The sequence below is a fragment of the Lepidochelys kempii genome, chromosome 3 (assembly GCF_965140285.1).
Source record: "Lepidochelys kempii isolate rLepKem1 chromosome 3, rLepKem1.hap1, whole genome shotgun sequence".
NCBI classification, from domain to species: domain Eukaryota; kingdom Metazoa; phylum Chordata; order Testudines; family Cheloniidae; genus Lepidochelys; species Lepidochelys kempii.
The window spans coordinates 104,593,453-104,621,145 of NC_136382.1; the positions used below are offsets into that span (position 1 = coordinate 104,593,453).

The 27,693-nt window shown below is 43.1% G+C and overlaps 1 protein-coding gene across 1 annotated transcript; it reads right to left on the reverse strand.

Annotated features, from left to right (window-relative positions):
- Positions 1-1,064: 1,064 nt before the first annotated feature.
- Positions 1,065-16,940, reverse strand: LOC140908795 (uncharacterized). Its single transcript, XM_073336670.1, has 3 exons — positions 16,296-16,940; positions 15,309-15,707; positions 1,065-1,201 (listed from the first exon to the last, which is right to left on the reverse strand). Exons 1-3 carry the CDS (start codon positions 16,876-16,878, stop codon positions 1,065-1,067), a joined length of 1,119 nt encoding a protein of 372 aa, XP_073192771.1. The 5' UTR covers positions 16,879-16,940.
- Between the last annotated feature and the right edge of the window lie 10,753 nt (positions 16,941-27,693).

The window sequence follows — 27,693 nt, forward strand, 5'->3', positions numbered from 1 at the left end:
TAGACCCCAGGCTCCAGCCAAACATCTACACCACAATTAAACAACCCCTTAGCCTGAGCTCCACAAGCCAGCACAGGCCAGCTGTGGGTTTTTAATTGCAGTGTAAACATACCATAAAGCGCACAAACCATCTAATCTTGAGATGGAAAAGGCATGGATCACAGCAACCTGGTCTGCATCCAAAAGAATCAGACGTAATCTGGAAGACAGATAAGATGAGGAAAAAACTTTCCTCGACGCTGCTGTGTGATCATTTAACAGCAGCCAGGAATCCAACAAACACCTTAAAGTGCAAACTCAAGTAACTAGCAACCGACACACACACACCTGCAGTAAGAGGGGCAGATATAATCCCTGCCATATCTTCTGGTAGCTTCCCACAACCTACCAATGTCACATCAACATCCAAGCCCTTAGTCTTCAAGGGCAGAAACTATCAAAAGAGGTCTCTCCTGTTAACATGCTAGGTGCACCCAATCCTTAAAAATCAGGAGCTAATGGTTGGTCCATGACATTGACCTAAATTTCCAGCTGCACAGCATCCAGTTCCAGCCCATATACTAGATCAAGAGTGTTAGCACTTATGTGGGTTAAGCACTTTATGACCAGGAATTCTGGAGGAACTGGTGGAGAAAGTAGTCCTGGACTCATACAGCTGATCACATGAGCAAGACAAGAAGTAAGGGCCTATTGCTCAGTCTGGCAGATGGGGCTCTACTGGCTGTTACTGCTTGTGGGGCTCTTCCTGGAAGTAATTGGACCCTATGACACCTTCCCATTTCCCAAATCAAACAGATCTATCTGTCCAATCTTTTTATGCCCTGCTGCTATCCAGTGAGAATGCTGCTGCAAAGATAGTTTTCTGACCCCATCACTTTGACTATGTCACCCCTCTCTTTGTATCCCTTCACTAGCTTCTCTATCATATCAAACATAAGCTATTTTTCTTCACTTTCAGGGTCTTCATGACCTATTCCCACCCTACCTATCGTCTCTCATTCAGGATCATAAAGGCAATACCTGCCTCCGATCAGCCCATGCCACCACCCTCCATTACCCACTTGTCAAATGCTCAAACAAGCACCTTTGTGCTTTCTGCCATGATGCCTCTCACAGTTGGGATGAGCTCCCTGTAACATCTGCAAAGTTACCCCATTATCCTCCTTCAAACCCTCCTCAAAAGTCTCCTTTGTTGGGACACCTACAAAAAACCAGACAACAGTTTAGGCCGTAGTCTCAGCACACCAACAGCCTATCATTTTGACAAATATTGTCTCATTGTTTCCTTGTATCCCCCTCCACATCTGTCTCTCTCTCTCTCTATCCACCTGCTGTCTCTTGTCTCATACTTAGATTGTAAGCTCTTTGGGGTAGGTACTGTCTTTTTGTTCTGTTGGATCCTGGTCCATGACTGAGACTCCTAGGTGCTATGATAATACAATTAATAACTGTGCTCATCACCATGCTATCCTTGCCCAGATCCAAGATCCCTTCCCACTTAGCCTAGCTCCCTCGAATGCACATGTTCTTCTCCCTGATTCTAAACAGGCTCCCCAAAAGCCCCAGGCCCCCTAACTTCTCTTTCAACCTTGATATCATTTCCTACCTTAGTGATATTGCAGGGAAGTTGGGGATCAGACCGTTCTGAAAGCCTTTTTATGATGCTTTGGCCAAGTGCTCTATTCTATATCCCCCAAGGCTCCACCAGGCCAGAGTCATCCCAGAATGCAATGCTCTTTCTCCCCCCTCTCCACAGGAACTCCTTAGTTTTAAAGTCTGTGACCAAGCTAGCAGAAATTTTGAAAACCAATGGGACCCCAGGATGGATAACATAGGAAAGCCTGCAGGGGAAATGGAGAAGGGGTATCTAACTGGAACTTTTAATTTCATTATAAACGGTTTCAGTTCATCTTAGCAGGGATTATTTTTGGTTCTTAATTTTCCGCACCGATTCAGCCATTTTTTAATCCTTCATAAAAGTGTTAACATTCTGTGCAGTAATTTGTGTAATGTTATACATCATGCCAGAGTTTCCTCTCCAAATCCTGAAATATTATTGGGCTAAATGTATCCACGGTATGTGACTTTAGCCCTATTATTATGGCAACAGCTATTCATCTAAAATGTTGTTTTTAATATCTCCTTATTTCAGTAACTACCCTGCTTTCTCTAAGGGGAACCAATGAAATCATTCATGCTTCCATATTATCACCTTTTCTGCAATGAATTTTATTCCTGATGTAGGAGAAAAATATAAATAAATTGTTCTCATAAGAGCATGCATTTTGAATGTGCTACTGTATCTTACTTTTCCTGGTCCCTGTGATATTTGTATAACAATGGTTGTTTCTAGTATAGTTCATAATGTGCCATATAATCAATTATGACAATAGCTGCAGATATGATAGATTCCCAACTAAACTTGATCATATATAGTTTCATTCTGAGATCATGTTTTCTGATACAGCCACAAACTAGGATCATTTTCAGTTTAGAGAGTCTTAGAAATCCAGATTTGCCTGTGACTATTCTATGTGAATAATAGAGTGACTGTAATATGTAAATAGTATTTGCTACCACATGACCAGATCCAGTATAACCACAGGCGCCCTCACCTCCAATAATTTGATTTATGCCAGTGGCAGCAGAAAATTATGCATTTTGGAAGAGGGAGGGTCAGCATCTCCAAAAGCTTATAAGAATGGCCATAACTGGGTCAAATCAAAGGTCTGTCTAGACAAGTATCCTGTCTTCCCATAGTGACTAATGCCAGATTTTTCAGAGGGAATGAACAGAACAGGGCAGTTTATCAAGTAATCCATTCCCTGTCATCCAATCCTAGCTGCTGGCAGTTAGAGGTTTAGGGACACCTAGAGCATGGGGTTGCATCCATGACAATCTTGGGTAATAGCCATTGATGGACCGATCCTCCATGAACTTATCTAATTCTTTTTTAACACAGTTATACTTTTGGCCTTCACAACATCCTCTGGAACAAGTTCCACAGGTTGACTGTGCACTGTGTGAAGAAGTAGTTCCTTATGTTTGTTTTAAACCTACTGCCTATTAATTTCATTGGGTGACTCCTCATTCTTATGTTCTGTGAAGGAGTACATAACACTTCCTTATTCATTTTTCTCCATACCATTCATGATTTTATTGACCGCTATTATGTCCCCCCTTAGTCATCTCTTTTCTAAAATGAATAGTCCCAGTCTTTTTAATCTCTCCTCAGATAGAACCTTTTAAATACCTGTAATCATTTTCATTGTCATTCTCTGCACTTTTTCCAATTCTGATCTATCTTTTTTGAGATGGAGTGACCAGAACTACAAACAATATTCAAGGTGTGGGCATACCATGGATTTATATACTGGCATTATGATATTTTCTGTGTTATCTATCCCTGTCCTAACAGTTCCTTACATTCTGTTAGCTTTGTTGACTGCCGCTACACATTAAACAGATGTTTTCAGAGAACTGTCTGCAATGACTCCAAGATCTTTCTTGAGTGGTAACAGCTAATTTAGACACTGTCATTTTGTTGGTATAGTGGAGGAGAGAGCAGTCCACTAGGGGCTCAAAGGGTGGTTTCCTTAAGCTGTTTAAAAAAAGACCACAGTCCTAAAGCAGTGTAGGTTTTCTCACATGGGGAAATTGGTTGGCCAAGCCCTTGATGAACTTGGATGTTGCTGGGGGCGCAAATATGGAAACTGCATTCACAGGTGAATGAAAAGCTATAACAAAATGGAAGGTGAATCTTGATGAAACTCAGTGATAAACCTGAAGTTTTTAAGCTCAAGATGTAGCTGAGTGTGTGAGTGAGACAGAACTAAGAGGGAGACAATCCTCTTCAGATGCATCAGGAATGGAATTGACTCCATTTTTTGCAGGTAAGACTTTCTTGTCAGTAGTTTCCTAGTATTCAGTAGTATGCTGTGTACTCTGGATGACCAGTCCATTTCTAGGCCCAAGAACCATCCAGGAGCCAGGCCTTGAGACGTAGCTGAGGTTGGGGTGCTTTAGTTTCCCTGATTCTTGTGTCTGCTGATCTGGTATCGGAGGCTGGTGAAGAGGTGGCTGTAGGGATAGATGAATCAGGTCTGGAAACGGTATCTGACTTGGCCAAACTGGTGCTATGAGAATGATTTTGGCTCTCTCTTGCTTTATTCTGTTCAGGCATTTGAGAAGTAGCAGTAAATTAAGCCTGTCTCCCCTTAGCTTCCTAGATCTGCTGTTGAAGCCAGTGCAGCCCTTAAACCCTGAGGCAGCTGGAGTGTCCATTACTGTGGTGGAGGAAAGACCTTTTGCAGGTCTGGCAAGTCTTAAACCTTGCGGTTCTGGGTATATCTTAAGCAGGAAAAAAGGCTCCAAACAAAGGAACTGAGCCCAAGCAGAAGAGCCCCTAGCCAGTGAGGGTGGAGAATGGGGTGGTCCCCCTAAAATGCACAGAAGTGCAAGAAAAACCATAACAAAGCTGAAATAAAATAAAAAGAAAGAAAGGCAAAGGATTAGCAAGACTAATCAACAGACACCACAATGTTCCATCTCAGGCTGCAGGCAGTTGAAAAGGAACTGGAGTGGTGGTAGGTCTGCCCTTCCCTATATGCCCTTGGATCGGAGCACAAGGAAGTGTAGGGTGCAGGCATTGACCCATGGACAGTGCTACCTAAAATTTCCCATCAAAGGTGCATGGGCATGCATGCACCCTTGAAATGGAGAGCCACAGGGACAACTTAAAATTCTGAATTTCCACCATCTCTAACTTTATATATCTTTTGTTTTATACTTTTAATCAAGATTCACAGATTTTTTTAAGGCCAAATGGGACTATTAGACTATCTAATCTGACCTGCTGTATAACCCAAGCTCTAGAATTTCATCCCATTACTCCACTACTGTGCCCAATAACTTGTTTGACTAAAGCATATCTTCCAGTGAGGCATCCAGTTTTGATTTGAAGATTGCCAGAGATGAAGAATCCACCACTTCCCTTGGTAGTTTGTTCCAAGATGGTTTAGTGGTCGTGATGCAATGTGACATATATATTTTTAACATGACATAGAAGCTTTTTACAAGATGCACCTGAGAGCCTTCTCTTTTAGTATATAGTTCTTTGTATCTGCATTTATTTACACCTCTTTGGCCTATGATTCCATTCAACCTCATGGGTACAACAGGTTTGGGTTGGGTCACTATTGAATTAGAGATCTTTTGGAACATCTGGGACCCATGAGAAGTGGTGTTGATGATTTAGTAGGTAATATACTTTCCTCTGACAAAACTACATAATGTTGTGGAACAGGTAGTGGACACTCTGCTGCTGTCCTTTGGATGAGAAATAAAACCAGGGTCCTATCTCCTGTGATCATTAAAATAAGTGGTCTAACCCCTGTGTCTTGGCCAAATTCCAACACACACAACTACGTTCTGCTCACTTAACTCCCTCATAGATTTTCTGATTGATATAGTATACTTATTACCATCCCCAAAACATTGTGTAGCATGTGAGAGCTTACTTCAGTGGTGAATGCAGAGCTCCCTACGTACTGTAGATTATCTTTGTATGGTGCTGCTGATTAAAAGTGCTATATAAATATAAGATCATTATTTGCAGTGCCTCTGGCTAGACAGTAGTGGGAACTTGTGTGTGTTTACAATAGCTGACAAGTTTCCAATTTATTTTCAATGAATTCCTTTTTCTGTTTCTTCTTTCCACTGTTCTTTAATTTCTCTCATTAACATTTTTCTCTTCCTGGTTTTCATTCATTTCTTCCCTCGGTTGCATTCAGACTTACCCTGACTACCCTCTCATACTTTGTGTTCTCTCACTCTCTCTGTCTCTCCCGGGCTATTGATTTTAGTGGATTTGGTAATGGTGATAAAGGGGAAGTCTCTATATATTTAACTGTAAAATTTGAAAACTGTCCTGTTCCTGATTTATTGATGTGTGTGAAATTTGGAGTTTGCAGAGGCTGTGGATCTTGGTTTGTAGACACCAAAAAACTGTGAGGTGAAAATTTAAAATAGGGTTCCATTTTCCCTCTGGTGCAGTTAGCAAATTTTTGAACACACACGAAAATGTATTAGTCCTTGGAAGAGTTAATATTGTAAGGATTGAGACTAAATTGAATCATTACAGTGTGAAATAATGATGTATGTGTGTCATAGGGCAGGTGAAAAATATGATGACCCTAGTAGAACTGGCAGGAACTCCGTTTTTTCATTTTGCGGGGAATTCCACAACTTTGCCTTTCTTTTGAGCAGGAAGAAAACGTATCAAAACCAACAAACCAAACAAATTCTAAAATTCCCGCAAAAAGGAATTCTGGAAGAAAAGGGGTTTAGACAGCTTGAAACATTTTTGTTGTATTTTGAAACATTTTGTATTATATAAAATAAAGTCAAAGTCTGAACAAAATGTTTCAAAATAAAACAAAAAAGTAATTTTGAAATGGAAAATCAAAATGTCCCATTCTGAAAAGGTTGAAACATTGTGTTCCAACCTTATTGAAATGCTGTTTAAAAATGTTCTTTCAAAACTAACTTTAGTTGAAAGATCACATTTCTGCCAAAGATTTTGCTTTTGACACATCAGCATTTTCTGGCAGAAAGGCTTTCTGTCAAAAAAAATTTCCAACCAGTTCTAGACTCTAGCAGCTTATGTTTGAATAGAGGCCTGTAAGAACACTACATTTTGGGAGGGTTTTATCTTCTAGTTCAGTTGCACCAAAGACGTGAAGGGCAAACGCCAATGACAGATACACAACAAATTAATTTAATAAGCCATGTCAACGAGCCCTGGCCCAAGCATAATAATGTTTTGAACCCCCCCATCCCCCCAGTCTTATGGTAGTTAAGGGCAAGAGCAGTTTGGAGGTTAGGACTGTCGGCATCACAAGAAACATTTTTGTTGTGCTGTTTGTATTGAATGACACTTTGTACTGCATAACCTCACTCTGAAATGACATGGCAGCATGCATCTGCCAAAAAACACATGGCATGAACCAGTTCCTTCTCCAGATGCTTTCCTGAAGACGCAATGACATTTTTTTGGTTAGGCACCTTGAAGTATCCAAGCTTCCAAGCTACAGTTAAGCACACTTAAGACCAGCAGTAGTGGTAGTAGCTAATCATGGCTGGATTCTTGTAAATGGTTCAAAGCAGAGTTTCCTGCCAATGTTACCTTTATGCCCCATGCATAAACATTCAAAGGAAATGACATTTTGGATACGTTGGGATGGCCATTACTGCAGGAAAGGTGTGTGTGTGTGTACACACACACACACACACACACACACTAAGCTTTTTCACACAATGGCTTTTCCATTCAAAGAAGGTACTGCAGAACCCATTAACTAAGTGTTCAGCGTCCAGAACTGTTTTCTTAGTTTTGAATTTACTTACATGTCATGTTTTCTGAATGTGTTTGATGTTAAACATATCAAGGCTCTGTGTGAGAAGGGATTTTATTTTGAAAGACGTTTGCCTGATGCTGCCTCTCTTCTCATTCAGTTGCTTTATTGTTCAAGTATTTAAATCAGTCTATGCTGATTTGCCCCAGTCTGCCTCCAGCTTTCACACCTCTTCTTTGCTATTTAGCTCCGTGGTAATGCCTAGTGGCAGAGAGTAATGTACTTGGATCCACTTTTATATTTAGGAAAGGGGAGCAATTACTGCTTTAAATCTAATTGATACAGCTGAGAAAACTATTGCAGCAAGATTATAGCAGTCAGTGTTTGCATGAGAAAATAGTTAACAAGGGTAAAGTTTTCAGACGCACCTAAGTCCCATTTTCAAAAGCGACTTAAGCACTTAGGAGCTTAATTCTTGTTGAAAGTCAGTGGGACTTAGGCTAAGTCACTTGGGTGCTTTTGAAAATTTTACCCCAAATCCTTACCTGCTCAGAGAAGTCTCTTCTGTCAGCAGTCAGGCTTTCTGAGTTCAGTCAATGAAATTTGGAAGCTGATTAGGCTGCTAACTTTTCAAATAGATTAAACAGCCATTCTCCCTGCCTGCCCACCAAATTTACTAATAGCTAGTTCAGAGCATTCTCCTTGTTGTTGAAGACATGAGAGAAATCCATTAATTCAATGCTGAGGTCATCACAACTTTTTTTGAACATTTGCAATGATCATCAACATGAATCAATTAAATTATAGTGTCTTTTCTTCTCATAGTGCTGATCCAGCAAAGCACTTAGCATGCACATAGCTTTAAGCATATGAGGATTCCTACTGGAACTCAAATGTTTTGCTGGATTGAGGCCAAAGATGTGGGCCTCCATCCTGCTCCCAATGAATTCAATGGTAAAACTCCCATTGTGTTCAATGGCACAGGATCAAGCCTATCTCCCTCTCATTCATTGCTGCAGTAACCTGTGAAAATGTGGCATGTGATAGTTAGGACCTGTTCAAGATGAGCCTTCAATTTCAACTGAATGAAGACTAAATATTGACAGGAATGTTTAGGTTTAACTATAAAATTTGGACTGAATAATTCCTAGTGATGAGAGAACCTCAGAAGGTCCTGAAGCTCAGTCTCAGTAAGCATCTAAAACTTTGGCTACTTACTTGAAATACCTGGACTGGTTTAGAACCTGCAGAATTGGGCTGCAAATCTTAGAAGAGTCTATATTCTGGTATGTCTGCTTCCTGGTTCCAGCCAGGACTGGAAGTTCAGAGGTTAGTAAAAAATGAAGAAAAAAAACCCCCACAATTAAATAATCAACCTTTCCCCCACCCCAACCAAAAAGAAAAATGTACATTTGGCATCCAGCTTGAATTCCGTGCTAAATTCTGTAGTAGTGGGAATTTTATTCTATTCCTGTCATCTATGAATACTAAGGCACTGTGCAGCCTAGAAAGCCTGATGATAGATGTTATTTACACTCATCTACTTGTCTAAATCACCTTGAGATTTTAAAACCCAGGGAATTACAAGTCTACCTTTCTGCCAAATAACTTATCGGGTCTTGGGAAAGTCACTTCACCTGTCTGTGCCATGTTTCTTCTTCTACCCCATGCCTGTCATGTCTGTTTAGACTAAGCTCTTTGGGGCTGCCTCTTTTACAGTGTCTAGCACAATGGCACTTCTGTCTTGGTTGAGGCTTCTAAGCACAAATGTAATACAAATAATTAAAATAAGAACATTCTGAGGCAACCCATTTTGTAACTACAGACTCATGCTGAAATACTGATGACTTGCATTACTTCCATTTACAAAATTTGGATTTGGGGGGCAGAGGTGAGATATGTTTGTGTTCGTGGTGGGAAACGAGGAGGAGGAGGAAGAGTATGACCAGATAGCTATTGTCACTATAAATTGTAACATCAATATCCTGTCTTGGGAACTCATTATCTCCCTATTCTAGGCAGATCCCTACTTTGGAGAGGTAAAGAAGCTGAGCTATTGTTTCCTGTTGATAGTTATCAATTATGATTATTGGTTATAATCCAAAGTGAATGTAGTGCCCAGAAAAGATGCTGCATTGGCAGTCCTGTGGACAAGATCTCTTTAGCAACAGAACAGATATATATATACTCCTGGGGGAATTCTGTGTCACTGCATGTGCACAGAATTCATGGCCCTGCAGATTTCTTTGCTTCCTCGCAGAAAAATGACTTCTGATGGGGAAGCAAAGGAAAGCACAAGAGCGGTCACGTGCCCCTCCCCAGTAGCACAGGCGAGTTTGTTTGGGTGCCCGGAGAGCTGGCAGAGACGTAAATCACCACCAGAGTGGGAGGGCTGGGCAATTGTGTGTGAGAGACAGACACTCTGTCCCTCTCATTCACTATTGTGGCATGCTCGGTGTGGAGGGGCAAGGCTTTGGGGTGTTTCTCAGGAGGTAGGTCTGGGGCAGATTCTGTCCCATCAAGCAGAGCAGAATGTAGGAGCCTGCCTGCTTAGTGAATTGCTCCCATTGTTCTTAATGAATTTCCCCAGGAATATAAAACAGCTGTAAAAGTTTCAAGGCTCCTTTACATTGCCGGAGTGGTGTAAAAGACAGTATGGCCTTATAAATGCTTATGGTGCTTTAGTGATTAGAACTAGTCTAAATTTTTGGACTGAAAAAATTTCCTATCAAAATGTGCTCCATGAACTGTTTGCTACTGACCTTTCTGGAGATGGTCAGTAGCCCATATAAATTGTGAGTTTGAGTCCCCAGCCCTCGCTTGCTCTCCAGTTGCCTATGATGTAACATTGAGCATGTGGCTGCATATATCTGTTGACTAATAACTAGAAGTAAAGGATAATAATAGCTACATTACTATTAGACAGAGGGAGTTTGGGGATTTCTTCCAATACTCCCCACTCCCATTCTCCATCCATTGTATTGTAGTTTAAATAAATTACCAAAATAATTTAAACCAGTGTGATTATAGTCTGTTATTTTAACAAAATATGCAGAATTTTAAAATATTGTGGGCAGAATTTTTAATTTTTTAATTAATTCCCCCAGGAGTAAGAGATATAGTGTTGGCAGTCACTGTGCAAACTTTCCTAGTCCACCAATGTCTTAACTGTTTCTGGAGAAATCTCCTCTAAGAATGAGAGACCAGCTCAGTTTCCATGCTCATTCAGTGTTTAGCTGAGATTACCAAATAGAGGGGCTAATTGTGAATGTGTTTGGGTTTTATATTAATTATGTGAATACCTGTGCACTAGGAAGTGAACTTACATAATCTTCACAACTCTTCATCTACTTTTCATCTTTTTCAAGGCTCAGCTTTTTCAGTGCCTCTCTGAAATCTGTATGAGGACTAGGAGCAGTGAGCTAAAGTTGAACTGAGGTAAGACTAAGATAATGGTTTAGGAAGAGAAAAGCACTTTGAAAAAATTGCCTCCCTTAGAGCAACCCCAACTACCAGAGCATCTGCCCTCAGACTGGTAAATCAGTCTATTGCCTTGGAAACCTTTTTACCTCCTCAGTGCTATTGGTTACCCACATAGCCATGACAACAAAACAGCTCTCACTTCTCTAGGCAATTGGACAGAAGTTGTGCCCCATCTATCAAACTCAGAACTTGTCACAGTGATCTGTGCATTTGCCCCATCTGGGGCTTGCTTATCACAATTCATTTCACATAGAAATAAAGAGACAGTCTGTAAAGTGCTCTCTAAAATGGAGAATCCAGTCTTCTTAACAACACAGACTGGTCTCAACACATCACTGGTGCTCTGCGCTCTGTGCTGGCTTCCCACTAAATATAAGGCATCCCAGTGCAAGATATTTGGTTTGGTATTTAAAACCTTCCAGGGGTTTGGCCCTAGCTCTCTAAAATGAAGCCTCTATCTTTGCAACAATGACCTCACATAACTGCTATATCCCACTGGAACAATGACACCGTTAACTCAAAGAGGGTGCTTTGGAGTAAAAAAAAGAAAAATAGAACTTTCACAGTAACTTCACCTAGACGAAGGGTATGTCTACACTACGAAATTAGGTCGAATTTATAGAAGTCGGTTTTTTAGAAATCGGTTTTATATATTCGAGTGTGTGTGTCCCCACAGAAAATGCTCTAAGTGCATTAAGTGCATTAACTCGGCGGAGCGCTTCCACAGTACCGAGGCTACAGTCGACTTCCGGAGCATTGCACTGTGGGTAGCTATCCCACAGTTCCCGCAGTCTCCGCTGCCCATTGGAATTCTGGGTTGAAATCCCAATGCCTGATGGGGCTAAAACATTGTCGCGGGTGGTTCTGGGTACATATCGTCAGGCCCCCGTTCCCTCCCTCCCTCCGTGAAAGCAAGGGCAGACAATCGTTTCGCACCTTTTTTCCTGAGTTACCTGTGCAGACGCCATACCACGGCAAGCATGGAGCCCGCTCAGGTAACCGTCACCCTATGTCTCCTGGGTGCTGGCAGACGCGGTACAGCATTGCTACACAGTAGCAGCAACCCCTTGCCTTGTGGCAGCAGACAGTACAGTACGACTGGTAGCCGTCATCGTCGTATCTGAGGTGCTCCTGGTCGCCTCTGTGAGGTCGATCAGGAGTGCCTGGGCAGACATGGGCGCAGGGACTAAATTTGGAGTGACTTGAGCAGGTCATTCTCTTTAGTCCTGCAGTCAGTCCTATTGAACCGTCTTATGGTGAGCGGGCAGGCGATACGGACTGCTAGCAGTCATACTGTACCATCTTCTGCCGAGCAGCCATGAGATGTGGATGGCATCAGTCCTTCTGCACCGTCTGCTGCCAGCCAAAGATGTAAAAGATAGATGGAGTGGATCAAAACAAGAAATAGACCAGATTTGTTTTGTACTCATTTGCTTCCCCCCCTCCCCTGTCTAGGGGACTCATTCTTCTAGATCACACTGCAGTCACTTACAGAGAAGGTGCAGCGAGGTAAATCTAGCCATGTATCAATCAGAGGCCAGACTAACCTTCTTGTTCCAATAAGGACAATAACTTAGGTGCACCATTTCTTATTGGAACCCTCCGTGCAGTCCTGCCTGAAATACTCCTTGATGTAAAGCCACCCCCTTTGTTGATTTTAGCTCCCTGAAGCCAACCCTGTAAGCGCCCCTCCCAGCGTCAGAGCAATGGCAAATAATCGGGCATCTGAGAGTGCTGTCCAGAGCAGTCACAATGGAGCACTCTGATGGGGCTAAAACATTGTTGCGGGTGGTTCTGGGTACGTGTCGTCAGGCCCCCGTTCCCTCCCTCCCTCCGTGAAAGCAAGGGCAGACAATCATTTCGTGCCTTTTTTCATGAGTTACCTGTGCAGACGCCATACCACGGCAAGCATGGAGCCAGCTCAGGTAACCATCACCCTATGTCTCCTGGGTGCTGGCAGATGCGGTACGGCTTTGATGCACAGTAGCAGCAACCCATTGCCTTCTGGCAGCAGACGGTGCAATACGATTGGTAGTCGTCCTCGTCGTGTCCGAGATGCTCCTGGCCACGTCGGCTGGGAGCGCCTGGGCAGACATGGGCGCAGGGACTAAATTTGGAGTGACTTGACCAGGTCATTCTCTTTAGTCCTGCAGTCCTATTGAACCGTCTTATGGTGAGCGGGCAGGCGATACGGACTGCTAGCAGTCGTACTGTACCATCTTCTGCCAGGCAGGCAAGAGATGAGGATTGCTAGCAGTCGTATTGTACCATCTTATGCCAGGCAGGCAAGAGATGAAGATGGCTAGCAGTCGTACTGTACCATCTTCTGCCGAGCAGCCATGAGATGTGGATGGCATGCAGTCCTTCTGCACCGTCTGCTGCCAGCCAAAGATGTAAAAGATAGATGGAGTGGGTCAGAACAAGAAATAGACCAGATTTGTTTTGTACTCAGTTGCCTCCTCCCCTGTCTAGATCACACTGCAGTCACTCACAGAGAAGGTGCAGCGAGGTAAATCTAGCCATGTATCAATCAGAGGCCAGGCTAACCTCCTTGTTCCAATAACAACGATAACTTAGGTGCACCATTTCTTATTGGAACCCTCCGTGCAGTCCTGCCTGAAATACTCCTTGATGTACAGGCACACCCTTTGTTGATTTTAGCTCCCTGAAGCCAACCCTGTAAGCCGTGTCGTCAGTCGCCCCTCCCTCCGTCAGAGCAACGGCAGACAATCGTTCCACATCTTTTTTCTGTGCGGACACCATACCAAGGCAAGCATGGAGGCCGCTCAGCTCACTTTGGCAATTAGGAGCACATTAAACACCACACGCATTATCCAGCAGTATATGCAGCACCAGAACATGGCAACGCGATACCGGGCGAGGAGGCGACGTCAGCGCGGTCCCGTGAGTGATCAGGACATGGACACAGATTTCTCTGAAAGCATGGGCCCTGACAATGCATGCATCATGGTGCTAATGGGGCAGGTTCATGCTGTGGAACGCCGATTCTGGGCTCAGGAAACAAGCACAGACTGGTGGGACCGCATAGTGTTGCAGGTCTGTGACGATTCCCAGTGGCTGCGAAACTTTCGCATGCGTAGGGGCACTTTCATGGAACTTTGTGACTTGCTTTCCCCTGCCCTGAAGTGCATGAATACCAAGATGAGAGCAGCCCTCACAGTTGAGAAGCGAATGGCGATAGCCCTGTGGAAGCTTGCAACGCCAGACAGCTACCGGTGAGTTGGGAATCAATTTGGAGTGGGCAAAACTACTGTGGGGGCTGCTGTGATGCAAATAGCTCACGCAATCAAAGATCTGCTGATATCAAGGGTAGTGACCCTGGGAAATGTGCAGGTCATAGTGGATGGCTTTGCTGCAATGGGATTCCCTAACTGTGGTGGGGCTATAGACGGAACCCATATCCCTATCTTGGCACCGGAGCACCAAGCCGCCGAGTACATAAACCACAAGGGGTACTTTTCGATAGTGCTGCAAGCTCTGGTGGATCACAAGGGACGTTTCACCAACATCAATGTGGGATGGCCGGGAAAGGTGCATGATGCTCGCATCTTCAGGAACTCTGGTCTGTTTCAAAAGCTGCAGGAAGGGACTTTATTCCCAGACCAGAAAATAACTGTTGGGGATGTTGAAATGCCTATATGTGTCCTTGGGGACCCAGCCTACCCCTTAATGCCATGGCTCATGAAGCTGTACACAGGCAGCCTGGACAGTAGTCAGGAGCTGTTCAACTACAGGCTGAGCAAGTGCAGAATGGTGGTAGAATGTGCATTTGGACGTTTAAAGGCGCGCTGGCGCAGTTTACTGACTCGCTTAGACCTCAGCGAAACCAATATTCCCACTGTTATTACTGCTTGCTGTGTGCTCCACAATATCTGTGAGAGTAAGGGGGAGACGTTTATGGCGGGGTGGGAGGTTGAGGCAAATCGCCTAGCTGCTGGTTACGCACAGCCAGACACCAGGGCGGTTAGAAGAGCACAGGAGGGTGCGGTACGCATCAGAGAAGCTTTGAAAACCAGTTTCATGACTGGCCAGGCTACGGTGTGAAAGTTCTGTTTGTTTCTCCTTGATGAAACCCCCCGCCCCTTGGTTCACTCTACTTCCCTGTAAGCTAACCACCTTCCCCTCCTCCCTTTAATCATTGCTTGCAGAGGCAATAAAGTCATTGCTGCTTCACAGTCATGCATTCGTTATTCATTCATCACACAAATAGGGAGATGACTACCAAGGTAGCCAAGGAGGGGTGGTGGAGGAGGGAAGGAAAATGCCACACAGCACTTTAAGCACAGCACTTTAAAAGTTTACAACTTTAAAATTTATTGAATGACAGCCTTCTTTTTTTTGGGCAATCCTCTGTGGTGGAGTGGCTGGTTGGCCGGAGGCCCCCCCACCGCGTTCTTGGGCGTCTGGGTGTGGAGGCTATGGAATTTGGGGAGGAGGGCGGTTGGTTACAGAGGGGCAGCAGTGGCAGTCTGTGCTCCAGCTGCCTTTGTTGCAGCTCAACCATACACTGGAGCATACTGGTTTGGTCCTGCAGCAGCCTCAGCATTGAATCCTGCCTCCTCTCATCACGCTGCCGCCACATTTGAGCTTCAGCCCTGTCTTCAGCCCGCCACTTACTCTCTTCAGCCCGCCACTTACTCTCTTCAGCCCTCCACCTCTCCTCCCGGTCATTTTGTGCTTTCCTGCACTCTGACATTATTTGCCTCCACGCATTCGTCTGTGCTCTGTCAGTGTGGGAGGACAGCATGAGCTCGGAGAACATTTCATCGCGAGTGCGTTTTTTTTTCTTTCTAAGCTTCACTAGCCTCTGGGAAGGAGAAGATCCTGTGATCATTGAAACACATGCAGCTGGTGGAGAAAAAAAAAGGGACAGCGGTATTTAAAAAGACACATTTTATAAAACAGTCGCTACACTCTTTCAGGGTAAACCTTGCTGTTAACATTACATACATAGCACATTTGCTTTCGTTACAAGGTCGCATTTTGCCTCCTCCCACCGCGTGACTACCCCCTCAACCTTCCCCCGTCCCTGTGGCTAACAGCGGGGAACATTTCTGTTTAGCCACAGGCAAACAGCCCAGCAGGAATGGGCTCCTCTGCGTGTCCCCTGAAGAAAAGCACTCTATTTCAACCAGGTGACCATGAATTAGATCTCACTCTCCTGAGGATAACACAGAGAGATAAAGAACGGATTTTGGTTGAATGCCAGCAAACATACACTGCAATGCTTTGTCCTACAGTGATTCCCGAGTACGTGTTACTGGCCTGGAGTGGTAAAGTGTCCTACCATGAAGGACGAAATAAGGCTGCCCTCCCCAGAAACCTTTTGCAAAGGCTTTAGGACTACATCTAGGAGAACCGCAAATGCCAGGGCAAAGTAATCCTTTCACATGCTTGCTTTTAAACCATGTATAGCATTTTAAAAGGTACACTCACCAGAGGTCCCTTCTCCGCCTGCTGGGTCCAGGAGGCAGCCTTGGATGGGTTCGGGGGGTACTGGCTCCAGGTCTAGGGTGAGAAACAGTTCCTGGCTGTCGGGAAAACCGGTTTCTCTGCTTGCTTGCTGTGAGCTATCTACAACCTCCTCCTCATCATCATCTTCTTCGTCCCCAAAACCTACTTCCGTATTGCCTCCATCTCCATTGAAGGAGTCAAACAACACGGCTGGGGTAGTGGTGGCTGAACCCCCTAAAATGGCATGCAGCTCATCATAGAAGCGGCATGTTTGGGGCTCTGACCCAGAGCGGCTGTTCGCCTCTCTGGTTTTCTGGTAGGCTTGCCTCAGCTCCTTCAGTTTCATGCGGCACTGCTTCGGGTCCCTGTTATGGCCTCTGTCCTTCATGCCCTGGGAGATTTTCACAAAGGTTTTGGCATTTCGAAAACTGGAACGGAGTTCTGATAGCACGGATTCCTCTCCCCATACAGCGATCAGATCCCGTACCTCCCGTTCGGTCCATGCTGGAGCTCTTTTGCGATTCTGGGACTCCATCATGGTCACCTGTGCTGATGAGCTCTGCATGGTCACCTGCAGCTTGCCACGCTGGCCAAACAGGAAATGAGATTCAAAAGTTTGCGGTTCTTTTCCTGTCTACCTGGCCAGTGCATCTGAGTTGAGAGTGCTGTCCAGAGCGGTCAGAATGGAGCACTCTGGGATAGCTCCCGGAGGCCAATACCATCGAATTGTGTCCACAGTACCCCAAATTCGAGCCGGCAACGTTGATTTAAGCGCTAATCCACTTGTCAGGGGTGGAGTAAGGAAATCAATTTTAAGAGCCCTTTAAGTCGAAATAAAGGGCTTCATTGTGTGGACGGGTGCAGGTTTAAATCGATTTAACGCTGCTAAATTCGACCTAAAGTCCTAGTGTAGACCAGGGCTAAGGGCTTGTCTACGTGGCACCAGCAAAGCGCACTGGGAGTGTGGTTTGTCAAGCACTGTAACATGCCGTGCTGTAAATCTCCTGTGTAGACCCTGCTGGCACAGTCTAAAACAGTGGTGGGCAACCTGCAGGCCACATGCGACCCTTCAGGGTAATCCGCTGGCGTTCCCATTGGTCAGGAACAGCGAACCGCGGCCACTGGGAGCTGCGGGTGGCCGTGCCTGCAGACAGTCAATGTAAACAAACTGTCTTGCAGCCCGACAGCAGATTACCCTGGTGGGCCGCAGGTTGCCCACCACTGCTCTAAAAGGTACCTGCTTCACAGTAACATAGTTCAGTTTCAAACAAGATGATGTTAACATGAAGTAGGAACTTTTCAGAGCATGATAGCAGGGTCTATATGGGGCAGTTATAGTGCAGCACCTGCATGCGCTTTACAAATCACACCCCTCCGGGATGCTGTGCCACGCTGTATAGACAAACCCTAAGGGACTCAGGGCTGGCCTACACTGGAAACTTACATCGGCACAGCTACATTGCTCAAAGGTTGAAAAATCCACATCCCAGAGAGATGTAGCTATGCCAACCTAACCCACTCTGTAGACAGCGCTAGGTGGACAGAATTCTTCCATCGAACTAACTGCTGCCACTCAGGGAGGTGGATTACCTAGTGCGAAGGGAGAACTCCTCCTGTCCATGTAGTAGGAGTCTGCACTGAAGCACGACAGCTATGCCACCGTAGCATTTTAAGTGTAGACATCAGCCTTACATCTCTTGGGAGTGAGGCTATCACAGAACCACTTTCAGAACTAAATGCAAAACTAATTTCTTCAACTTAGCTTTCCCTCAGTAATTTTTCCACATACACTTAAGGTGTGTCAACACTGTAATCAGAAGTGTGATTACAGCTCAGGTAGGCATACCTGCACTAGTTTTAATCTAGCTATCATGGCTAAAAATAGCAGTAAAGGGTGGTGCATGGACCCTGGCACAACTGTGAATGTATACACCAAGGGTTCCTGGCATACTTGTAACATCTTCACTGCTATCCTTAGCTGTGCTAGAAAAGAAACAAGGGATTGATTTATTTCTATTTTTCAGTACTTCGGTGGTGCTGATGTACTAGGAATGAGGGCCACATACATACCTTGACCTGGATAAAATGACTTTTGGTCACTATGGATCTGGGCTGGATTTCAATTGGTTTTAGAGGTGAAATTGCCCCTATTATGTGTTGTTAATTTTTTTAAATGAACTTTCTGAAGAATAGCAACAGGAAATTCACAATGATTTTTCAAAATTAAGATGTGAAAAAAGGTGTAAAGGCAGTGAGACATATCGACTTTTAAAGATCTGATGGTTTCGGTTTTGTTCAAAATGCCTGAACATAAAAGTAGGTTTCACAGTAACACTGACCACCACATTAGAAACTTGACAGGTAGCAGCAGCTACCTTTGGCTCTTTGGAAAGAATGCCATTGTTTCTAAAATATATCTATATCTAATCTATCTATATATAGATAGGTAGATATATTTACACACACACACACACAATTCACTTAATTAAGAATTAAGGTTGTTCCACTGCATTTCCTATCAATATCATCACTAATCCTTCCAGGAAATCACTAATTAAGGCTACATCCCAGGCCTCAACACTGAAATGTTACACCAAATGCACTCTCAGACTTCTTGATTCCTCTGCACTGTGCTGAGAGCCAAGAGAGGGAATGCAAGGACAATCAGTCTCTCAGGTTGAGTGACTTTGAACTGTAAACCCCGCGATCTTGTCTTTGATTCCTAAATGGGCTTGTGGGAAAAGTGATACAGCAATGAGATCACTGTGTACTTCTAGCTGGTTTCCTGTTTCCTATGTATTTAAATACACAGGGAATAATCCCTCTTTTGAAATGAGGCCCTCTACATGAAGATGGCAGAGGTTCAACTGAAAGGGAAGAAAAATATGTTCACATAACACCAGATGCAGAAAGCATAAATCCAGTCTGAACAAGTGGGGAAAAGCTTTGTGGCTGGCTCTCTGGAATGCTAAGCAACCTGCGAGGACGGATAGGCACATGTCAAACAGACCCACTCAAATCATGAGACTCCTGCAGCAAAATAAAAGTCAGGAGGGTTTAGTTTTGTTCTGTAGTTTGAAATTATAGGAATAAACCTTAAAGGCACTTGAGTGAAGCCTTTCAAACAGAGAAGTTACACTGGCCAATTCAATCGGTAACGCTAGGCTACAAATGTCTCTGAATATGTTCTGTTTGTACTTTCTGTCCTCTGACTCCTCAGGAGCAAAACATAGCCTAGTTCTATCACTACTTTATTAGTGTTTCTGCTCTAGAGCAGAGCAAAACCACCAGCCCCAGAAAAAATCCATTTAATTATATTTCCCCATTGCACCGACTGAGATTCAAGGGAATTGCTGAGCATTGCGCTGTCTCCCGGGCAGGGGAAAGAAGAACCTATTCTGTGTGTAACAAGCCCCAGCTTGGAAGAACTTAGTGGTGTCACTTCAATGCTTTGCAACATAAATCTCAGAGTGACAAAAGCAGCCAATAGTGAGCTACAACTTTGGTTGCTGATGAACGTTGAATGACTGGAGTACATGCAGGTTATGATTATTAGCAAAAAAAAGTGCTTCCTGGATGTAGCTCATGCCTAATTTTAGTAGTGGTCTGATAGTAGTGGAGATGATGTACATGCCTAAAGTTAGGAGTAGCTACACAATAAGCTGTCAGTGGTGAGGGGTAGGATCCTTGCTACCCTGACCATTGCAATTCAACTTTGTTTTTTGCCAATATGACTTTTTGGTGTTAATCTGAAAATAAATCTTCCATCTTCCTTAGTTGGTGGGAATCTCTCTCTGTTCTGCTTAGAATAAGTAGGACCTCAAAACATTTTTCTTCCTAATTCCTTAGGAAGCATTCAATATGGCTAGGGCCCTACCACATTCACGGTCCATTTTTAAACTGTAGGATCCTGATTTTTCATTGTTTTATACTTCATGTTGTCATTGGTACCACCGCAAAGTGATTGGGTTGCATTTGATATCCTCTTTGTATTTCTTTTGCACAGGTGTAAATGACTATTTGGGGTTTAAGGCAGTGGAGAATTAGGTGACAGACTGAATTAAACTGTAGATGTGAATGCGAAGTCTCAACTGTGTATAAACCAAATTCTGGGCTAAAGTCATGAAATGCATTTATTAAGATTAGCCATATTACCGGTAAGCAAAGAATCAAGTTTCCAACTCCCAACTATTTACTTTATATAAACATCCTGACTGCAAATTAACCGCAAAAATGTTGGATCAAATCATGTTCTTAGTTTCAGTTGACAGTGGGTATCTGGCCAAAAGAAGCATGTTGTTCTTTACCTGTACATTTCAAAGCTCTCGATGAGATTGTTTGTTTGTTTTGCTTGCCCTATGTTTTCAGCCATTCGTGAACATCAACACTTGACATAAAGTGCTTCCTATGGAGGTAGTTCTGGAGCTATAGATTGAGCTTCATACTAAGTAAATAGAAGCCACTCTTAACTTTCAGCATAATAAATAACATTCATAATGTCAAGACAACCTTGGGGTATGAGCCAAGTCTTTGTACAGCTGCTGCAACCTTGCGTGTCAGCAGTTTAACCATTATCAGTATTTGATTTGTGTACAAAGTGAAATTTTGCTACTACTTTCATGGTTTTACTTGGATTTTATTTTCTCTCTTAGCTTTGTGCTCTATAATATTTATATAATAAGAAAACAAATATTTAAGAGAGATTTTCAGGCTACATGACGCCCACCGGGAAACCTCTATCTCTCTGCTTGGTCTGTTGACGGTCGACACTGGTGTGATAAATGATTATACTGATTTGCTACAATGTGAGGGGTAAGCATCTGTGGCCACGTTGTAACTTGGTGTGAGCTGGACCCTCTGTGGTAGCTGTAAATGTGTTCTGCAGCAGTTCTTCACACACTTGGACATCACCACTCAGGTCACAGGCAAAGAAAGATTTTATTGAACTCGATTGCAAATCTTCTAGGCCCAAATTTGGCAGTGCACTTAAGCACATGCCTAATTTTAAGTACATGAATAGCTGCACTGGAGACAATGAGTCTGCTTGTGCACTTAAAATTAGGCACATGCTTAAGTTCCTTGTTGAATCAGGGCTCTGTTGAATTCAATGGGAGCTTGAGCAGGAGTAGGTTCAAAGACCACTGTGGATCAGAGAAGAGCTAACTCAAGTGTTCACCCAAAGACTGAACTTGAATTCAACCTTTCTTTTGTGATTCAATAAGGCTTTGTTCACTCTATGCAGTTTGTCATAATGTTCAGCTTTGCGGCCTCCATACTTCCTCATAAGCCAGGCCAAATGCAGCAAAATGTTGACTCATCTCACGGCATTTTCTACTCTAATAGGCCCAACCATTTCAAGCAGTAGAAATCTTACAAGCAAGCCTGGTGAGATTTCCAGCTGAATTGTGTACACTCTAGGTGTGGATAGATCAGACAAGCATTCAGGCTTTTGGAAGCTGAGCTGAACCAAACCTCTGAACTTTTTCAAACCCATCCATTATTATTACTATGGAAAAACACATAACTTCATTTTATTCTTTGTCTATTACCCTTCTGACATATTATGGTTACATTCAGATACTGGGCATAGTCATTTTTAGCTTGTCTGTCTTATTGTGCATGTCTATTTACGTATGGTTCGTACATAGATTCTACTGCTTGCGTCTATGCATGTAGGCACATAAGCCACCTGGGTAACACATACAACTAGCAATTTCCTCTGCATCAACAAAAATGAAACGTTCAAAACAAAATCCCCGATCAATTTGTTTTCTCCCTTCAAAAACTTGTTTTCTGGCAAAGGAGAGATTTTTCCAGATAACTTAACTAGAAAACCCACTTCAGATATTAACGAACTTTAGTGGGAGCTCTGATCATATTCTATTTGGTCAAAATGTCCACATGTAGGTGCCTAGAGTTAGGCTTTTAGATCACTGTGTAAGAACTTAAAATACACATCCAAATTTTCAAAATTGCTGAGCCATCTCAGCTCCCTCTGAAGTAAATGGGAGCTGTGGATACTCACACTTTTGAACCTCAGGCCACATATTTAGGTACCTCTATAGGGATTTAGGAACCTCACTTCAGGAACCCGTTTAAAAAAAATCTTGGCCCTGATGACCGCGGATCCACTGATTAATAGAAAAGAAGGCAAATAGGAGCCCAATTTCTAAAACATGAGGCAGATGAGGAAAGAGTTTGCATTCAGCTGGTGCATGGTAGAGCACATGGGGTAAACTGGTGCCTCTTTCATGCTGCTGCCTTAGTCTCCAGAATCAAACTTAAAATCTAGTTTTTCTTTTATAAACATTAAAGTCTCCTGCAGCAACTGTTATAGAAATACACTTGGCTGACACTTTTGAGCCTTTCTGATGCAGTGATTCCTGCCTGCACGTGCAGAGTCTGAAACAGCAGCTGAAATTCTGGCCCCCTTGAAGTCAAGGAGAGGTTTGCCACTGATATCAAGGAGGTCAGGATTTCACCCATTGACTCTGAAGACTCTGATCTGTCCCTTTCGCCTCTCGTTCAGATACCCAATGATAACTGTGTTGGTAAGTAAAGTGTTATCTATTTCACTGCTCATCGATGCATGTGGGAAAGGAGAGAAAAGATCATATTATGAACAACTGTACAATCTGCTCTGAGTGGGGCTGGGTAAAATTTTTCAAACTAAACTTTTCACCAAAGAACGCAGGTTTGAATCTACTGAAACTTTTTGCAAATTTGTGTTGAATTCACCAAATTCCTTTGGTCAGGGGGAAGAAAATTCCAAAAAACCAAACTTTATTTTGACTTTTTGGAAACAAAATCTTTAGATTTTTTTTCAATTTGAAACTCCCTTTTGTTTCAAATTTTACTTGGTTTTATTTTTAAAATGAAACAATGTTTCAATCAACCCCAATTTTTTTTTCAGTTTGCCAAAAAAATTTTTTTTAAAATTTCTGGTTATCCCAAACAATACGTGTACTTTAATTTTTCGGTTTAGACAGTGAACCAAAAAGTCAGTTGTTCACACAGCTCTGACTATGAGCAACAGCTCATTTTTGCACACCCAGAGATGGTCTGGGAGAGAAACATTGTTTTTCCCCATGACCTAGTCAAAAAGGAGCCAAACCCAAAGAGCCGGGCAGAGAATAGAGATCTGAGCCCCTTTACCAAGGAAGAGGCAAGCTCAAGAAGCCCAATGGATAGAGCTTGTCAAAAAATGGATTTTCCATCCCGATGAGGGGATGGGGGGGAAACTGAGATATCAAAAAAAAAATTCTCCTGAATCTAGAAAAGCTAAAATTTTTCATGAAATGAAAACTCCAAAAAAAAAATGTTTCAAGTCAATTGAAACATTTCTTTTCAATTCTGATCTCTTTTAAAATACATATACCGAAAATAAAGTACATTTGGAAATGAAAAAGTATTATGAAATGAAAAATCAAAATATTTTTGTTTTGAAAATGGCAAAACAGGACATTTCAACATTTTCTAAATGTTTCTCCATTTTTTTCCAAAATGAGATTTAACCAGTTCATTACAACTTCACGAAAAAAATCTGGTTTTGTTGAAATGGCATTTTCAGATGGAAACTGTTTGGGTGAAAATTATCCAACCAACTCTATCAGGGCATATGAAACCAAGAAGCAGGACCTCAGCTGCACTCACAGATGTATGTGGTCCCAATAAGGTAGAGATGAGCCCAAGGAGCTGAGAGCACATATGTGATCCTATTTTGAGTATTGTCAAAACTGAGCAATGTCTTGTAGGTGGAGTTTATTTAGTAGGTGGATCTTGGAAGAGTAACACCCTCTTTTTACTTTTTCCCCAGTGTAACCCCTATGGAGAGACCTTTGAGATGTGAGAGCAGGTTACTGAAATACGTGCAGGTGCAGGGTGGGAATCTCAAAAGTTTTAGAAATAGGCATTTTGGGAGGAAGCCACATTTTTTCATTATTTTCTTTGAAATGTACAGTTTCCTAATAATCCAGAAGTTTCTTGGTACTCATTCTCTCTCTCTCTCTTCTTTGAGATTCCAAAACAGGAGCCCAATTCTTGCATGAGATTATCAAGGGGATAGAGCTAGAGCTGAAGATAAACCAAGTGTTTATTCACTCTGCAACTTGTTTCAGTGAAACAGCAGCATTTCAGTTAGTGCTGAGCATATCATATCTGTTAATCATCAGGATGAGTTAGATCAGAGTGTTAATGTTTCTTGACTACTCTTTTGTCTTTTCTATGTCAACAAAGAGATGCAATGACAATCATATAAATACTTTATGCAGGCCTATGATGGAGTGTTTATTCCACACCAGCCTTAAAAGGGTTAATGAGGCTGAGAAGGGGGCCCATTAACTTGATCGGAGGGGAATTACATTGGATAAGCAACCCCTCATTGGGAGTAGAGCTCAGCTAAGAAAGAACAGGTGGGTCTATGATACAGCCAGGAAGTTGGCAGCAGAACATGCTGCAGTATGGAGGCCTGTGGTCACTTTCTAGCCTTAGCCGGGGGAAAGGAAAAAAACAGGCAGAATATAGAAGCTCTGGGGTCCCAGCTATGAGGGAAGGGCATACCCAGAAGAGAGTGGAGAAAGACCCTGATAGAGGCAAAGTAGGAGCAGCCTAGGAAACAGTAGCAAGGTTTGGGACAGTACAGACCTTGGCTGCTGATTGTAGTATCCCTGGGCTGGAACCTGGGGTAGAGTATGGGCCCCGGTTCCCCTACCAGCCACTGCAGGAGTGGCACAGACAGGCAGTGGAGAAGAAGACTGCCTAGAACAGTTGTCCAGTGGGACTTTGATACTCTGGAAGGGGAGGACTATAGTGACCTGGCCAGCGGGTGAAGTCATGAAGAGAGAACACCCCGAGTTGCAGAGAGAAAGAAATGGCAAGGTGCATGAATGAACAACAGAAGGGGATGTCGGATGTGAGTGAAGCTAATCCCCAGAGCAGCCAGGAGGAGGTGCCTGTAGTGGTTAATGGACCCCATGACAAGGCCATACACTTTTTTTCCATTAGTCCAAGTGATCTCCTGTTAATTAGTGACTTAACATGAGCTAATTTTAGAAGCAAGGAAGTCTCTCTCTTTTATTTTTTGCAGCGAATCAATACAAATATATCAGGTTTTATTATCTTTTAAGATCTCTGGTGCATTGCGTGTTTGGTCACCGCATGTTTGATTAGATTAATTAAAATAGTTGTGTTTTGTTTATGATCAGGGCCCCGTGAATTCTGCAACGCCATGCGGCAAAAATTGTCATGGAATTCACTCCTACCCACAGCATAGTTGCTCCAGAATCTCTGTCATCATTTTAAAAAGTTGTATATAAATATGTCTAGTGCTTGTAGTTCTGCAGGTAACACTGAAAATGTGATCCAAGTTCAAACAAGGCAATGATGCCCGCTGGTCTGGAAACTGCTTGAAACAGTAGCTGTGAGAGGCTTGAATTACCCCATTTGTCTCAACCAGTTCTGTGGAATTTGGTATTTTTCCAAGATGCCCCAGCATTCAGCATTATTGTTGTGGAATTCACCATTGTGAGGCAGACAGGCATTTGCATCTTGTTTTCTGTCTCCATGGTCTGCTAGGCCCTGCTTGCAGTTGCTTCTTATTCTCTAGTTTTCCCCACCAGGTGGATTTAAATGGATTACAGTGCATGCTGAAATGGTCCTTGGAGTTAGGCAGGTATGAGGTGCCAGAAGTGTAGGGAGGTGAGCTGTGATAACTGCAACACTGTATATAAACTGAAGCTTAGGAAGCAGAGGACATGAGCCACTGAGGCTGGCTACAATTTCCCCCACGTTCCCAGGGCATATGGGGGAAGGAAGTTCTGAAGGGGCCGTAGGAATAACATCACAGAGTTCAAGTGCTGGGGAACAGAACTTGCTGCCTAAGATAGTAGCACAAAAATCCATTATCCCTGAATATAATCATGATCAAAAATAATCTGGCAAATTTACACCAATGATTATTTTCGTGTGTGTGTAATGAGGAGATAGGAATGAAGGATTATTTCATGAGAGAATAAATCAACATTTCAGCAGAATGTAGGCGTTGCTGACATGGAATTTGGTCCTATTGTACATGGAGCCCCACCTAGAATGCATCTAGGGTTTTCCAATGAATTACAGATACTTTCTCCCTAGACACTATAATCCACTACTGAGCTTTGGTAATTTCTTCCTGATTACCCCAGTTTTAGAGACTTCCCACAAACTCCGCATGACTGAAGTGTCTCAGTCCAGATACATCCTAATGTAAGACCTATGGGAAATAATCAAACAAACGCTCTGTAAAGTTATTATAGAGATGAGCAAGCCAATGAAAATTTGAGCCATGATCAAGCTGAGTGCCTGGTTCTGTTCCGGAGAAGAAGGAAGAGCCAAGCCAGGGAGTATTCTGGCATTCTTTCCAGAATGCACAGCAACGTGTTATTTACCACAATATTTTTTGGTCCTATGTGTTATCTAATGACTCTGCTTGTGTCTTGCCTTACAGAGCTAAGCTAGATCATTGGTTTGGCTCTCCCTTTGATTTTTCTGGTTGGCATAGACCTGTTTAAAGGGTAAAAAATGCAGCTCCTATTCCATCTAACAAGGTATGCTTTCTACATCTCTAGCTCAGACTAGGGCCAAATGTGGCGTTCCATTTCATAGCCTTTTTATTATAGCTGTGGCTGCTAGTGGCCATTACAGTTGAGTTTGTAATACAGCCGCCATATAATACTCTGTTCTAACACACATAACTTTCCAAAACATTCACTCCTGAGACTGAAATTTTCCATGCTTGGTCTCTGCCTAAAGGTGGATTTTTGTGGAAAGCCCAAAGAGAATGCATTTAGCTAGCTGTTTTGGAGTTATAAAACTATGAGAAGAACAACATTATTTTTCCCATAGGAGAAAAATTGTTCTTGCTATCCCCCTCTCCCCTTGGGAGTAACTTGAAAATGACTGAACTTTTCAACTTTTACTCATGCATCGTCTCAATGAGTAGTATGTGGTTTGAAGGGGGGGTGGAGTCAAGGCTGCAAAATTGGAAAGCTATGAACATTTGAAAACATGCCATAGTGCATAAGCATAGAAAAGAGCCTTAGCTTATCAGCAGTGATCTTAAACATGGATGAAGTACGTAGGCATGTGCAAGTAGTTAAGCAGATAAGTGTAGCCATCTGAAGTTGTCTAAATATGCAAGAGCTTTAGTAAAACCCGCCCTACTTCCTCAACCTCTTTTCTGTCCCACAGAATCTTAGAAGAACAAGCACAGGACTGGGAGCAGGTAACTCCTGGGTTCTACTGCCTCCTCTGCCACTGATTGGCTTTGACAATGCTTTTCACCAAGGGCCAGGTCCCCAAAACACACCTGGTTGCACTGCTTACTGTGGGTAGTCTCACTGGA